Source organism: Vicugna pacos, chromosome 5 (assembly GCF_048564905.1).
Source record: "Vicugna pacos chromosome 5, VicPac4, whole genome shotgun sequence".
In the NCBI taxonomy this organism is placed as follows: domain Eukaryota; kingdom Metazoa; phylum Chordata; class Mammalia; order Artiodactyla; family Camelidae; genus Vicugna; species Vicugna pacos.
In genome coordinates this window covers 15,640,605-15,656,209 of record NC_132991.1, presented here as the reverse complement: position 1 = coordinate 15,656,209, position 15,605 = coordinate 15,640,605, and the positions used below count along the sequence as shown (strand labels likewise).

The following is a 15,605-nucleotide window of genomic DNA, read 5'->3' as shown; positions in this document are numbered from 1 at the left end:
GAGGGAGTTCCAGAGATGACAAGGAGGCTTCTATTCTTGTATACTTTTTGGGGATCCATTAAAACTGTTCATTCAAGAAGTGGTTTTCTTTGCTTATCTGTGATAGCAGAATTGCCTGCTTTGTGGGATGAACTGAAACTTGTGATTCCTCTCTGTTCTCAGACAGGTGTTCCACAGCGATCCTCACATAGGCAGTGCCCTCCAATTCCAGGGGCTGCTTTTTGGAGGCAGCCTTTTGCTGCTGTGGCCATCAGGTTTCCCTTTCAAGAACCTTGTATCTGTCAGTTTTGCTCGAGTAAGAAAGAACCCCCAAATCTCAATGACTTAAACCATAAACATTAATTTCCCAGTCATTTTCCCATTTAAGCTGAGGTTTGTTGGGTCCCTGTGCAGCCTCAGTCCTCATTCCAGGTCTTGGGCTGAAGGAATGGTTCCTCCCTGAGGATTGTTGTTCTTGTGGCCCAGGATGGAAATGACATAAGGCCAGCCATGTAGAGCTTCTGCTCAGGTGCAGCATATATGGTGTAGGTCATCTTCACTCACATTCCATTGGCCAAGGCAAGTCATGTGTCCAAGCCTGAGCATGGGCAGGATGCACACTTTCCCTCCATAGAGGTGCTGAAAAGCACGTGGCGAGGGTAGGAATGTGAAATCCAACTGCTGTGAACAGTGATGCAATCTGTCTACTGGGAACTGACCTCCTTGTTTTCTTCTGACATCCATGCATCCATCCTCTTGTCCGCAAAGGTACAGAACCTGGCTGTCTGCATGAACTACTTTGACCTTAGCTTGAGACCGTCTCCAGACACAAAGGATTGCTAACCTAGTATGTGACCTTCAGTGTTACCCTGGATTCCCCCATCAAGAGGTGGTGTCTCTTTTCTTTTAATCTCAGCAGGCTCATGACTCACTATAACCAATGTAATATTCTGGAAGGATGCTGCATGACTTCCGAGGCCTGGAAGCTTCTGCCTGATTCTCGGGGACGCCTGCCCTGGGGGAAGTGTGTAGGAAGGAAGCTTAGTTACCCTGAGGGACACTGGTTAGCCACTGTGGTCCAGAGTCCCAGCTGAGTTCAGCCTTCCAGCCATCCCTACCATGGGGTGAATCATCTCTGTGTTCAGTCCTTGTTATAACTCATCTTGGATTCAAAGACTAGGGGTAGAATATCTGATGAGCCCCAGCTTGGGCTGAGTGCCTTGGTCCAAGGCTGGGTGCAGTGGCTGGGTACAGTCCTCCCTGTGAGGAGAGTGGGGCCTGAAGGGGGACCAGGGATGCAGGTCAGGCCCAGCGTACGTTCATGGAAGCTATTGCCTGAGTCAGCTGTTGAAAATGCAAATCTAACCATCTTACTCCGTTTTCAAAGTGGTCAGGCGTCTGCATTGTCTTCATAAGAAAGTTTATACAACTTCGCTTAGTCTGTGTGGTTCTTCAGCCTTGGCCCCTGCCCACCTCTCTCCAGCTTCTTGGCGAGGATCCTTCAAGGAACCTCCACTCCAGCCTTACTGAGGCACTTGTGATTCTTGAACAAATGATCTCGTCCACTTTCGAGGCTTTAAATACAATCTGGGTGCTGATGACTCTCAGTCTATGTCCTCACTCGAACTTTTCTCTGAAACTAAACTCGTCTCTAATGGCCTTCTCAACACCTCCACTTGGATGCCTGACAGACGTCTCAAACTTAGTGTGTCCAAAACCAAACTTCTGATCACCCCCCTCCCCTCAAACCCTGCTCCTACAGTCTTCCTCGTCTCGGCAAACGGCAGCTCATCCCTCACGTTCCTCAAGTCAAAACCCCTGAATCATTCTTCAGTCTTGTTTGTTTCATACTATACAGTAGCAACACTTGTCAGCGGTACCCTCAGAATGTATCCCTGAATAGACTAAGACTTGAAACAGAATATATCCAGAGACTCACCTCTCCCATGCTTCAGTCCTGACCCAAGACACCATCATTTGTCACTTTCTCACCTGTGTATCAGTTGTCACTCTCGCCCCTGAGTGTTACAACAGCCTTCCAACTGCTTTCCCTGTTTCTGCCTTTGCCGAGCGAGCGGCAGCAGTCCTGTTAGAACATGTCACGCCATGTCACCCTCAGGTCAGTGCCTCTGGTGGCTCCCCATTCTTGTAAATAATCCTTCCAGTGGCTGTAAGACTATGTGCCCGTCACCGGCTGCTTTCACCTCTGCCATCTTTCTCCTTCCTCTTCAGCCTTGCTGATGTTCCATCAAGTCAAGCGGACTTCTGTCGCAGAGCCTTGCTCGTCCGTCTGCCTGGAAGGTGCTTCCCCATCTCTGCATGACTTGCTCCCAGGATGGTGCCTGGCACGAAGCAGGTCTGCAGGGAACCTGTGCTAACTGAATGGATTCCGACCTCCCTCTAGATACGCTTTCCTGGAACATACTGTTCTACCAGTGTAACCTCTTTGGTTCTTTCAAAGTTAACTTCAGTCTCAGCTTCTCTGGGGATATTCCAGTATGCTTTAAATGCCCTCTTTCCTACTCTGAGGAAAAGGGTTATGTCTTGTCTTTGTGTCTAGTGCATCATAGGTTTCTTGGCATCTGGTAGACCCTCAGTAAATATTTCCCTCAATCTCAACATTGATGTAGTATTTATTTATTTTAATAGGTGGTACAGGTACATTGTTTACAAAATATATAATAAGCATGTAGGGTATATATGGAAAAGCATGCTTCTGTTCCCCAGTGTTTTCTGCAGAGGCTGTTACCACTCTTTTTGGGTATCTCCCTGCATGCAGAACACTTGTCTATTCTATGCATAGATAAGTAAACATTCAGTATATGTTTAAGAAAAAACTGAAATTGGTGCACAGATAATTGACCTGACAATGCACTTAAATGGTTCACTTTGAGTAACCAGTTTGCTTGATAGTAAGATTTCTTGTTCTCCTGAGAAAGAGCTTTGCCTGAAATTCCTTTTTATTCATTTTCATTTTCTTATGGAGGTACTGCGAGTAGAATGCAGGACCTCATGCATTCACTCTACCACTGAGTTATTACCAACCCCCACCCCTCTGAAATTCCTTTTTAAATCTCCCTAAAACCCACCAGTCCACTTCTCTTATTCACTGTTTTCAACCTAGTGAAGTATCAGCACGTCTGCCCAGATCTCACGAGAGCTGGTAGGAACCAGCCCCCGCGCCCACCTCCACGTCTCCTGCCCTATTCTAGCATCATCTCTTCCCAGGATCATGTTGTTACTGTTACTGAACTAAGTTGCATGGACCCTGCTCAGGACCAGGCCCTAGCCAAGGCCCTCTGCCTCGGAGGGGAAGGTGCTTTTTCTGCTTGGGTTTGTGCAGCCTAAAACGAAACCGGAGCTGAGATTGAAGCAGTGCACGCTTTATTCAGTGGCCAGAGGATGGAGAAGTGGGCACTGAGTTCACAGATCAACTTCTGGCCCACCAGGCAAGAGGGATTTAATTTTACAGAGTGAAGACAAGGGGAGGAGGAGTGAGGCTGGTGATGGGGGGCGGGGGCGTGGGCGTTGGGCTACCCGGGAAGGGACAGGGCTTTCTGAGGGAGTGGGCTGCCACCTTCTTTGTATCCCTTTTTGGTCCTTGACTTCCGGTCATGACCATGGTAGTGGTGTCATTTAATATGCTATTTTAGGAAAATCCATGTATAATGAGACTCATGGTCAGTTGGAGGGCAGATTCGTCGCTGTCTTGGTTCCAGCTGGTTCCATCTGGTTTTGGTTTTTCCTCTTCTACCTTCCTTTCTTCTCTCTTCAAGATGTATGCTAACTCCGGTTTAAGGCAGGAGTCGACAGCTTTAGAGCCAGGATCTGGTGCCGGCAGCATTCCCTTCCCTCTGGTCTCCCTGCTTCCACCCGTGTCCCTCTTTGGTCTGTTCTCATCCAAGCAGCTGGAGTGATGCAGTTTAAAGGGGAGTCATTGCTCTGCTTCATCCTGGTTTCCTCTCCTGCTCGGAGTAACAGCCCAGGGCCTGAGCATGACTGGAAGGCCCTGTGCGGCCCCCGTGCTCCAGCCACGTGGGTCCCATCACTGTTCATGGAATGTGCTGTGTCCCCTCCTGTGTAGGTGCCTTTGCTCTCTGTCCCCTCTGGCCAGAGTGCCCTCCCAGGTAGCTGCACAGCTCACTGCCCCGTCTCTTTGGTTAAATGCCACTTCCTTAGGGAGAAGCTTGACTACTGTGTGTTAAATAACTCCCCCCCACTATTCTCCTTTATGCTGCTCTGTTTCTATGTAGAATGTGCTTATTTCTTCACGTGCTCATTGTCTGCCTCTCCCCACGTAAGTTCCATGAGAACAGGTAGTTATTCACGTTCTTGTTCACTGCTAAATCCTTGCACCAGAACACAGTAGGCGTCAGTCAGTGTTTGTAGGTGGATTGAAAGAGCCTGGGCCCGCAAGTCTCCGCACGCACCCACTTGCAGTGTGTATTGAGAGGAGAGGTCCTGGGTGGGGTCTGGCAGTCGTTAGGATGGCTGTTGCCTGTTCCTTTCTCTCCTTCCATCTCTTGACACCCCTCCCCCCACCAAAAAGCAACGTGAGGCCTAGGGGCCCAGGAAAATGGCCCTGGGAGGCCAGGCTCAGGCGAGGCGTCTTCAGCTAAGCCCTGTGTGTCCGGCTGTCCGGACGTCCCTCCGCAAGCTTAGCAAGTCCCACGCCAGACTCGTTACCAGCTCTCCTGTTCCAGCACCATTCCTCCTGCTTTTGGATGTGCCACTACCTCTTTCCTGCTGGCCAGTCTCGAAATCAGGGTTTTCCTCTCATCCTTCTCTGCTCTCCATTTGGGTACCAAGTTCCACCAATTCTGCCTTCTCGAGGTCTTCCTGTACTGATCGCTCTCAGCTGTCATAGCTGCTCTGCAGGAGCTCATTGCTTGTTTCCTTGGCTGCTGATGTTGTCTTCCTTGCCTCTAGTTTCCTTCCCTTCGACCCCTCCCAACCCTGACTCCAGTCAGAGGGTCTTTGTGAAGCCCACATCACAGCATGGGCCTCCTTTGCTCAAAGTCCTGCGGTAGCTTCCTGTCACCGCCGCAGGCCTCCTCGTCCTCAGATGCCTGTGTTCCGTCTTGATGATTTTTCCCCTCTCCCACGTACCACCTACTCTGTTATTTACTTAACATTTATTTAAATATAATCCTACTTAACTTTCTGTCTAAGCAATAATATCCTTGCAGGCATGGGCTGATAATCCCTTTTTGTCTAATGTACGTTAAAATACATAACTGTTAAATACGATACACTGGTCCTCGCACCATCTAAGCCCCACTGTGCCTACATGGGTGTTGTGCCTGCCATCTTGAGGGGACTTCCAGGACACAGGGTCCCTTCCACGTGTGGCCCTTGCATTGTTGCTCCCCTAGCCAGAGATGCTCCAGGAAGAGCAGCTCCACTTGGAATTTCCACGGATGCAGGACCACACAGTGTTACGTCTTCACACATTTGCCTAAGAAGTTCCCTCTGCCTGGAGCGCCCTACCCTCCCAGGCTTTCTCTGCTTTGTGGTACCTGTCCAGGCTTCTAGGTAAGCCTTAAATGTCCCACTGCAGAGTCATCCTTTTCCCCCACTCTGTCCCTAGGTTGAGTTTCATCACTTTGGTCCCTTTCCTCATTTTGTCCCTTGTTCATTGTCTGTTTTCACATTCCCAACTAATGACTGTCCAGTAATGATTCTCTGGGTTCCCATCCCAGATTTGTGCTCTCAGGAGGCTGGGAATAGATTTTATTTGCCTTAGCCTTGGCTTATAGACCTTGAAATGAGAATGAATGCAATTACCCCGGTGGAGCAGGAGACGTGCCTGGGATTGGTGGGCGTGGGATGAGGGGAAGAGAGACCTGGCAGGTACACCTGTGAGCTGGGTGTTCGTGGAGGGAGGGAAGTGCTGCGTTGATTGAAGAAAGGTACCTAAGGCACGGTGCCCCCTCGTAGTTTCTTAGAGCAGTCACTGCAGGCCCACATAACCTTCCCTGATGGTGATGAGTGGCTCCTAGGCGTCTTTCTCTCTCTCTTTCCTTGTCTCCTTCCCACCCCCGCCCCTAACACACACACTTAGGTGAGCCTCTGTATTTTCAGCCCTCCCATTGCAGCTGCACTGTCCAATATGGAAGTCACTAACTACAGCTGACCGTGAAATGTTAATGAATTAAAAGTATTTAAAATTTCAGTTTTGCAGTTGCATTAGCCACACATGGCTCATGACTACCCCATCAGACAGCACAGAATAGAAAACTTCCAGCATCATAGCAGATTTTATTAGACTGTGCTGGTCTGGAATCTCCTTCTTGAACAAATACCCCATGTTGACTTTTGTGCCTAAAATTGAAGCCAGGGAAGAAGTTCTATGGAAATGAGATTTCACTTGGGTGGGCTGAGTCAGCTGGTGTATTATTACAGGTAAAAGCAAAAGGCCGTTTGCTGAGTGAGGAGAGCTCCTTAGCGGTTCCATAGTGAGGCGATGGATGATCTTACCATGGACAGGGTTTGACCATGTGCCCGAAGAGCTCTGGCCTAAGTGACCATCCCTGGTCCAAGCCACTCTCCCCCTCAGCACAACCTGTTCGTAAAGCTGCAGATGGATGAGGTTGTGGAGAAAGACAGAGGAGAGACGTGAACAGGGGCGGAGAGAGGAGATGGGGTGGAGAGCCTGGGAGACCCCAGCAGGTAAGATGAGTGGGAACGGAGAGAGGAGAGGAGGGAACCCCTGCAGCGGGAGAGGAGGTGGATGTTGGTGGTGATGGAGGGAAGGAGGCAGGGAGTCTTGAATAAAATGGTGACGGTTTGGTATGGCCGATACGGAGAATGAGAAATGGCTCAGAGCACTCTATGCACACTTTCTTCTTCCCTTCGTCCTGCCTTCTAACTGATTTTGTTTATTGCTTTATTTAAAATGGCAGAATACATGGAGTGAAAGAGGACGCAGCACTAGAAACTGTGCATCCCCAAGTACCACGGGTACTCGCCGCTTGACTTTCATTTTTTATTATTCACGTTTGCTTGAACAGCATCCCAGATTACAAGTGCTTTGGAGACTAGGGCGAAAGATATAAATAAAACATTCGTACTGTAAGCTGTGGATTGAATTGGTGAAGTGCCAGGGCTACTGTGTTTTAGATCTTTTATAAATTAGGGGATGACTAGAGAAGCTTCTCTTTGGAAGATAACTTAGAATTGGTGTGGTAGGACCCAGGCTTTGTTAATGTGAATCACAGGCCTATAAACTTGCAGTTGACAAGGGCCCAGACTTCCAGCCTTCTACCATTCTGGATGTAAGCGGGTCTGTCTGCCAATAGATTTCGCTCTTACAATTTCAGAGGCAAAGATGAATGCTGACTGCAGGCTTCTTCCTGGATTTACAGTGCTGCTCACTCTTAGCAGCTTGTGCTCTTTCGCAGAAGGACAAAAAAGGTGCCAGTGGCTTTAACTGTTTCTTCGGATTTTACCAGTCTCCTTTCAGGTGTGAAGTGCGTCTTTGTCAAGTCTAACACTGCGGTGGTTCTTAAACTTCAGTGAGCATCAGAAAGCCTTACTAAAGCACGGATTGCTGGGCCTCACCCCCAGGGTTTCTGATTCAGTAGGTCTAGAGTGGACTCTGGAATTTTCCTTCCTAACACGTCCCCAGGTGGTGCTGAGGACTGATGGTCCCTGGAACACGTTTTGACAACCCTTGGCCCTGTGGGAATTTAAACGCAGCTTTAATCTGGGTTGGTTGGGAGATTATGTGGAAGGGTGTGGTAGTTCATTTGCTTCTTTCTTTTTTTGAAAAATTCAATTAAACTTTATTTAACTATTTTTAATTGAAGTATACGTGATTTACAATACTGTTTAATTTCAGGTATACAGCACAGTGATTCATTTTGTGTTTTTTGTTTCTGTAGATTATATTCCATTATAGGTTATTACAAGATACTGGGTATCATTCCCGGTGCGATCCAGTAAACCCTTTTTGCTTCTCTGTTTTAGATAAGGTTGTAGTAGTTTGTGTTTAGGAAAGGGAAAATCATGACAGGACAGACAAGGATGGAGTAAGGATTGAAGATCACTTCAATAAGCCAGTAGGTGGATTAAAAAATAATCAGAAACATTGTAAAAGCTATCATTTGCCTCTTTGTGACTCAGTGTTTTCCTCCCCTGGGGTGTGGGCTGGAGGGAGGAGAAGTCTGTGTTTACCCCGTGACCTGGCTCCTCACTGCTGTCAGGCAGCGGGCACACCGCCCTCTCCAGGTGCTGATGGAGCAGGTGCCCTCCCCCGCTCCCCGTCCCTCCTCCCCCAAACCAGGAAGCAGCTCGCCCTTGCTGATTCAAAAGCAGCCGTACTTGCAGTATTTGCTCCTGACCCCAATTTTTCGCTGTATCCTGGAGACTGCTGCAGTGCCAGGGCAGTGGTGGTGTGAGGCCACGTGGATGCTCAGAGCCTTTCAGTGGCTGGATAGGTGACCCAGGGAGTCAGGAGATCTGGCTTCTATTTCGGGGTTGACTTCAGACTCCTTGGTGACCTTGGGCAAGTCTCCGAATCCTTGACTTGCCATTCGACTCCTTGTTTTTATGAATCATACCTCTTCCCCGGGCCCTACCCCCCAGTCCATAAAATAGCAGAAAAACAAAAAAAACCCAGGTCTGGTGAGTGGCCACCAGGGCATTTATGAGCTGATGTGCAGAACTCTGAGTGCCCGAGGAGAAAGCTGCTGTGTAAACACAATATATTATTAATAAAATGTTTTAAAAACTGCATCACACCCTCTGCTAATAATAGCTGCTTTCGACTGTGGGAGCTGCTCTGACACCCAGGCGTCCAGCAGTGTTGAAGGAGGGGTGACTGTGGCTTTTGAATTGGCAACACATTTAAAAGAAGATGCAGATAAGTTTTTAAAACATTTTTGAGCATGTTCGTAGGTATCGAGCACACTTGTGAAGAAAATGTGATAGTTCTATAAAATTCAGTGTGAATCAACCAGATCATCAATTTCTTTTGATTTTTTTCATGACATTTCAGAGTTGTTTTACAGTGTGGGCTACTCCACAGGCATTTTGGCTGACATGTTGGGAGTCTCTTTCCTCTTCCCGTCCCCTCTGGTAAGCGGTTGATGCCCCTTTAAACTCTGTTGGGGGGTGGGTGCTCACAAATCAGCCAGTAATTACTCGAGCATTTAAGGATTACATCCACCCTGCAGATGCAGAAAGGGGGACCTGCTATGTGCTGCTGTAGATACTGAGACAGAAGAATATGGTTCCGGCCCTTAAGGGATTATAGGTAGTTTTGATTAAGGATATATAAGCAAATATTATGTAAGAGACACCACTGCGTCTTTTATATTCATCTCCTTAACAAAATCCAACAAGTTCCAAACCCACTCTTTGTGCATTCTGTGCCTGCAGGGACCTGGAGAAAGCTAGGTTCCTGCAGCATCACTTTTCCCTGTCAGGAAGCAGCTCAGACATGTGTTCCTTTCCCCAGAGGAGTTTGGAGGTGGGGACTTCTGAGGATGCTGTGATTGATTGTCTGCTGAGGGTCTAGCACCCAGGTGGCTGCCCTGTTCCTGTCTCAGGGGAAGAAGGCTGCTCGGGTAACAGATCCACCGCACGTCTCTCAGGGGCCACTAGACCCTTCCTCACCAGCTGGGGTGACTGCTCCCTCTCTGCCTTCTGTCTAGACAGTTGTGGCTTATTACCCCACAGTGGATGCACCCTAAGGCCGGGGCCTCCCCTGGGTCTAGACCTAGAACTCTCAGCCCTGGTGCACATGGGAATTGCCTGGGGGAGCTTTTAAACCAGTACAGATGTCCGGGCTCACTCTCAGAGATTCTGATAAAATTGAACTGGAGTGGTCTCTGGGCCACTGTTAAAAAAAAAAATTCCCCAGGTGACTGTTACGTGCCATCAGGGCGGAGAAGCTGAGCTGGGGGGCTGAGTTTATCTGAAAGGGTGAGTCAGAGGGACTCTGCTAGTTGCTCAGGACTTTTTTTAACGGAGGCTTGGCTGTTAGGCTCTTTTCCGGAACCAGCACCTCTCACTGTCCCATAAGCCTGCAGGTAGAAAGGGTTACTTCAAGTACCAGGCACAGCAGGCCCATGGTCATCTTCCCGGCGGCACGGCTGGGACTCGGGACAATTGCTTTGAGAGCATGGGTCCCCCCAAGCCCTGGAATCCCCGTCCTGTCCTCCAATCACTAGAGGGCTCTCCAGTAGGCCACCTCCTTCCTGCATGACTCCCCTCTCGACTGTGGCCCCCCGCCCCCCCGTCCCCATCGCCCCACCAGGACTGTGGTCACCAGTCCTGGGCGCCCTGCCTACGTTAGCCTTCTTCATTCCTGCTGCTGCATCCCGTGTGTTTTGTGCCTGCGTTATCTTTTCCTGCCTCGAGTGTGTGTTTCCCCCCAGGCTCCTTATGGGGATGTGTGGTCCCCGTGGTGGATCATCTACTTGGTATATTGGGCCCGGATTTCCTTCTGCTCAGGTCTGTCTGAAGAGCCCCAGCCTGTTGTCCCTACGTCTCTGTGTTCTTTTGTGTTTCACCCCAGCCCTCAATGATCTCTTCTCTTTGTGTTTTTGGAAGAATAAAACCTACAACCAGTGGGTTCATTTGAAGCCTGCTGATTGGACTCCAGGCAGCCTTGTTTACCTGCTTGCTTCTGATTTTGGCTTCGGAGGAACGTGTCTGTCTCTAGGTTGGTTGGGATTCTAAGTAATGCCACTTCAGGCCATTTCTGTTAGTCCAGAGAAGGGAATCCAAGCTGGGTAATGAAAAATGATTTTATTTAGTAGCTGGGGAAGAGGGCTGAGGAGACCACCAAATGGCAGAGACCTCAGGCTGGGACAGGAATGATGTAGGACTGATTGTGGTCATTCTTGTATTTTTTTCCTCCTTTCTTTCTCTTTTCATTTTCATTCTGTACTGTGATCTTTGTATTACTATCATTTCCTCATGTTTACTTTCATTTTCTTTCTTTCTTTCCTTTCATTGCTTCCTTTCCTTCCTTTCTTTCCTTTCTTTCTTTCCTCCCTCCCTCCTACGGGTGGTTTTCAGCATCCCAAGCCCCATAGACGTCCTCCCAGCTCCCACCCCACACCCCTGGCTGCGTACCCTCTGGCTTTATCCTTGGCCTCATCCTGAACTTGCTCCTGCCTCCTCCTGTGCTGGGTGGGGGTCTTGGTTGACCTCATCCTTCCTTCTTTACTCTCTTTTCTTTTTAAAACATCGCTCCACCCTGCCGTGAACACTCGTCTTTTGTGGTTACCACATCATTCCTTCTTTTTATCTTTGGAAAAAATCCAAAGGTGTCTATCCTCGCATTTCATCAGGAGACATCCAGGGTGGGCTTTTCTTTCCTGTGTTTAAGCCAGCATGAATGTGTAACTTTTTTATGCTCTGGCCATGATCTCCTTTCATCTTCAGGTAGGAAATATTATTCCCATTTGACAGGTGAGGACTTAGAGGCTAAGAGAAGACCAAGATCAAGAAACAGGTTAAATGGTAGAGCTTGGGATGCCTCATACCAGAGCCTCCACTCTTTGCTGTTAAACTCCGCACCCCCCAGTTGGAGAAGGAGTGAAATGTTGCATTGCGAGGTGGAGATGCGGGGTGCATCTCATGGCCTTGAAGACCTTTCCATGGTCATATTCATGGGATGCTGTGTAGGATGGTGAGCCCCTTTCCCACGGGGCTGATTTGGGTGATAAAATGCTGACCTGTATCCTCCTAGAGATGATTCAGTGTCAATTCTGAGACGGGGTGGTCGTGGTGGGAGTGGTCAATTCTGGTGGGTTCCATTGCCTTGGGTGTGTCCCTGTCACTGTGTAAATCCGCATGTGGCATTCTCCTACTTAAGATTCTCAACGTTTTGTTTCCTTGCAGAGCCTGTGTCATCTTGGGGGTGATATTCCTGCTGTCATCCATATGCATAGTGGTCAAAGCCATCCATGACCTCTCCACGAAGCTGCTCCCAGAAGTGGTAAGGTTCTTCTCTTTTCTTGAGTCTTCCCTGTGGGCACCAGCCTCCGGCGTTACCTCTCACTATGGATAGACTGTGGAGAGTTAGGCAGGAGGAGAGAAAATAGACAGTATTTTCCAAGCCCAGAAGAATTCATTGCAGAATGTGAATGACTTGGCAGAGAGAAGCATGGGGCAAGAGGAAAAGATAGTTGAGCTGGTCCTGGCTTCTGTGTCCCTCTTCCTAGATCTTTTGACTACTTTGAAAGTCTTTTACATAAAGAGAAGTGGGGTGACTTTTGTTTGGCAGAGTGACCCGATCTGTGTTGTTTGCATCTGTTGTTCTGCATCCATTCAATGATTATTATAATAAGAATTATATTTTTCCTTTTTACTTCATTTCAATAGATAAATCTATTTGTATTAGGTTCTCTGGAACCACTGACATTCAGGTGCAGAAACTGGAGGACACAATTTCATATTAAAGTGTGTCTTTGACTGCTTTGTTTTCTGGGGGAGAGGCATGATCTGCATTCTGATTCTTTTTTTCCTCCCTCTCGTTATGAATGCTGTGATGAGAAATATTTTTCCAGCCACCTGTCAGGCTATCTTCATAGAAGGCAGCCGATTGATCTATCAGGAGATGAAGATGCTGCCGTTACAATGATTGTCTATACAGACATACCTCAGAGATATTGCAGGCGTGGTTCCAGACCTCCACTGTAAAGTGAATATCGCAATAAAGTGAGCTGCACAGATTGTTTGGTTTCCCAGAACACATAAAAGTTATGTTTACACTATGCAGTTTATTAAGTGTGTAGAAGCATTATGTCTAAAAATATTCATCAACCTTGAGTAAAAACACTTTATTGCAAAAAATGCTAACCATCATATAAGCCTTTGGCTAGTTGTAATCTTTTTGTAATAGTAACACCAAAGATCACTGATTGCAGATCACCGTACCAAATATAATAGTAAAAAGGTTTGAAATATTGCAAGAGTTACCAAAATATGACACAGGGACAAGAGGTGAGCAAATGCTATTGGAAAAATGGCGCCAATGGACTTGCTTGATGTAGGGTTGCTGCAAACCTTCAATTTGTAAAGAAATGCATTATCCGCAAAGTACAGTAAAGCAAAGCATGACAAAATGACGTTTGCCTGTGTACAAGTTGCATAGTGATTTAGTGCAAAAATACAGGCTCTTCTTTTAGGATATGACTTGATTTGAGTTTGCTATGTGTACCATCTTATGTAAATCCTAAATTATAAGACCTTTAATTTCACTTTAAGAAAAATATATGTCAGTCCTCCTGGGGGTGATGGATTTGTGTGTGTGTGTGCGCGCGCGTGCGCACGCACTCATGCATGCGCATGCGTGCTTATAGGGAAAATTGAAGTAGGACATTACAGTGCATTTAGTTGAGCTATTAAAATGACTGCTTTAAACTACCCTCCACTCCCCTATTTGAAACTGAGATTAGAGCCATTCCTTCAGTAATTCCCCAGGTTCTTAATTGTTATTTATCATCACAGCTGGCCAGGAGCATGTTCTTTAATGTCTCAGTGACAGGGAGGAAAGGTGGATATCAGGGGAGGAGTGTACCAACCTATGGACTTTCGTCTTTTTCAGCAGAGCTAGCTCAAGCAAATAATCCCATGTATGATTCTCCGTGCTCTCCATCTCACATTTGTGCTGTCTCACCCTGGTCTTCCTGGTTGCCTGGGATCCTGGATTTTTCCATCCTTTTCCTCCATCAGACTGGCTACCCTGTGTTCCATTCCATCAGAATCTGAAGCTTAGGTAAAAATGTAGACATGAAAGTATTAAGTGTGATTAATTAGGATGTTGGTCGAATAACATCTTTGCATGTTACAGGGGATGGAAATCTGACTCCACTCCAAGAAATGGTTTTTTTTTTTGGTATTTATATATATTTTTATTGAGGCATAGTCAGTCTACAGTGTTGTGTCGGTTTCTGGTGTATAGCATAATGCTTCAGTCATACATGAACATACATGTATTTGTTTTCATATTCTTTTTCATCATGAGTCACTACAAGATACTGAATATCGTTCCCTGTTCTATATAGAATGAACTTTTAAAAATCTATTTTATATATATTAGTTAGTATCTGCAAATCTTGAACTCCCAATATTTTCCCCCACCCCCATAACCATAAGTTTGTTTTCTATGTCTGTGATTTTTGTTTGTTTTGTAAACAAGTTCGTCTTTTTTTTTTTAAAGATTCCACATATATAAGTGATATCATATGGTATTTTTCTTTCTCTTTCTGGCTTACTTCACTTAGAATAACAATCTCCAGGTCCATCCATGTTGCTGCAAATGGTATTTTATGGCTGAGTAGTATTCCATTGTATAAATACACCACAACTTCTTTATCCAGTCATCTGTCAATAGACATTTAGGTTGTTTCCATGTCTTGGCTATTGTAAATAGTGCTGCTGTGAACATTAGGGTGCATGTATCTTTTTGAATTAAGGTTCCCTCTGTGTATATGCCCAGGAGTGGGATTGCTAGATCATATGGTGAGTCTATTTTTAGTCTTTTGAGGACTCTCCATACTGTTTTTCATAACAGCTGCACCAAACTACATTTCCCCCAGCAGTGTAGGAGGGCTCCCTTTTCTCCATGACCTCCAGCATTTATCATTTGTGGACTTTTGTATTATGGTCATTCTGACTGGTGTGAGGTGATACCTCATTGTAGTTTTGCTTTGCATTTAAGAAATGTTTCTTGATGGGAATTTTCAGCCCTAGGCTAGTTGACACATTCATCTATTTAGGCATTAAAAATTAACCTTCAGCGAGGCTCACTGGATATGGAATGGATAGTCCGTGGCCCTCCTGGTTTTTGTCTTGCTAGCCGAACCATTTTTAACTGGTAGCAGTCTCATGTCCTTCAGTGCAGATACTCCTAAGGCAAGAAGTTCACTGACTTCAATTCCACAGCAAGGTATAATGTCTAATACTGCCCTGGATGAGGTTGGAGAGGGTGAGGCTCTCCAAGACAGTACCATTGTATCTTATCTCAGTCCCATTGTGGGATTTAAAAATCACACCCATTTATGGTCATCTCATCAGAACCCTGAGGAAAAGATAGAAAGTGTTACTGTTGTTTTGTTTTTTGAAGCCTTCAGAGTTAGGGAAGGGTAACAAAGGCAGGTGATCTGCCTCCAGAGGGGAGGCCTTCTAATCAGCCGAGTGGCACATGACGGCCAGGCAAATGCTGTCTGGTGGTATCTGACAGTCCCAAATCTTTGGGATCCCACTCTTTGCTCTAGAAGTCTGGGGAAGCCAGCAGGCCACAGCTAGACCCCCGACCCCTGGCCAGCATTCATTCAAAATGAGTGTCTGTCCACGATGCCTCACCTAAATTAGCAGTCACAAAGTCAGGGGGCTTAGAGAAGCCAGTCCTGGGAACTGGGGAAACTGCTGGGTCTGTGGTAATGTGTGCCCGGGGGAAGGGTCGGCCCTCTCTCGGAGTTACCGTGTGGGAATGTGGACCCAGTGTTGTCAGATCTTCCACATTTTTAAGAGAAAGTGGAAACCTATGTTTACTGTGAAATAAGTTGGCAACTAATTATAAACAGTGTTGGAGACCCTGCTTGGGAGTGAGTGGTCAGTTTCCTGCCGACCAAATGCAGCATGTGCCTGGTGGCTGCCCCTGG

At 46.9% G+C, this 15,605-nt stretch overlaps 1 protein-coding gene across 3 annotated transcripts in view; it reads left to right on the top strand.

The window, feature by feature from the left end:
- The window catches only part of TMEM163 (transmembrane protein 163), a 206,056-nt gene that overhangs the window by 151,858 nt on the left and 38,593 nt on the right, over window positions 1–15,605 (top strand). For all 3 annotated transcript variants that reach the window (XR_012072526.1, XR_012072527.1, XM_072960896.1), the window contains exon 5: window positions 11,839–11,935. Coding sequence is in view for 1 of the 3 variants with exons in the window: in XM_072960896.1 (XP_072816997.1) it covers window positions 11,839–11,935 (97 nt within the window). In the remaining 2 variants the exon portion in view is untranslated. The remainder of the gene's footprint in view (window positions 1–11,838; window positions 11,936–15,605) is intronic.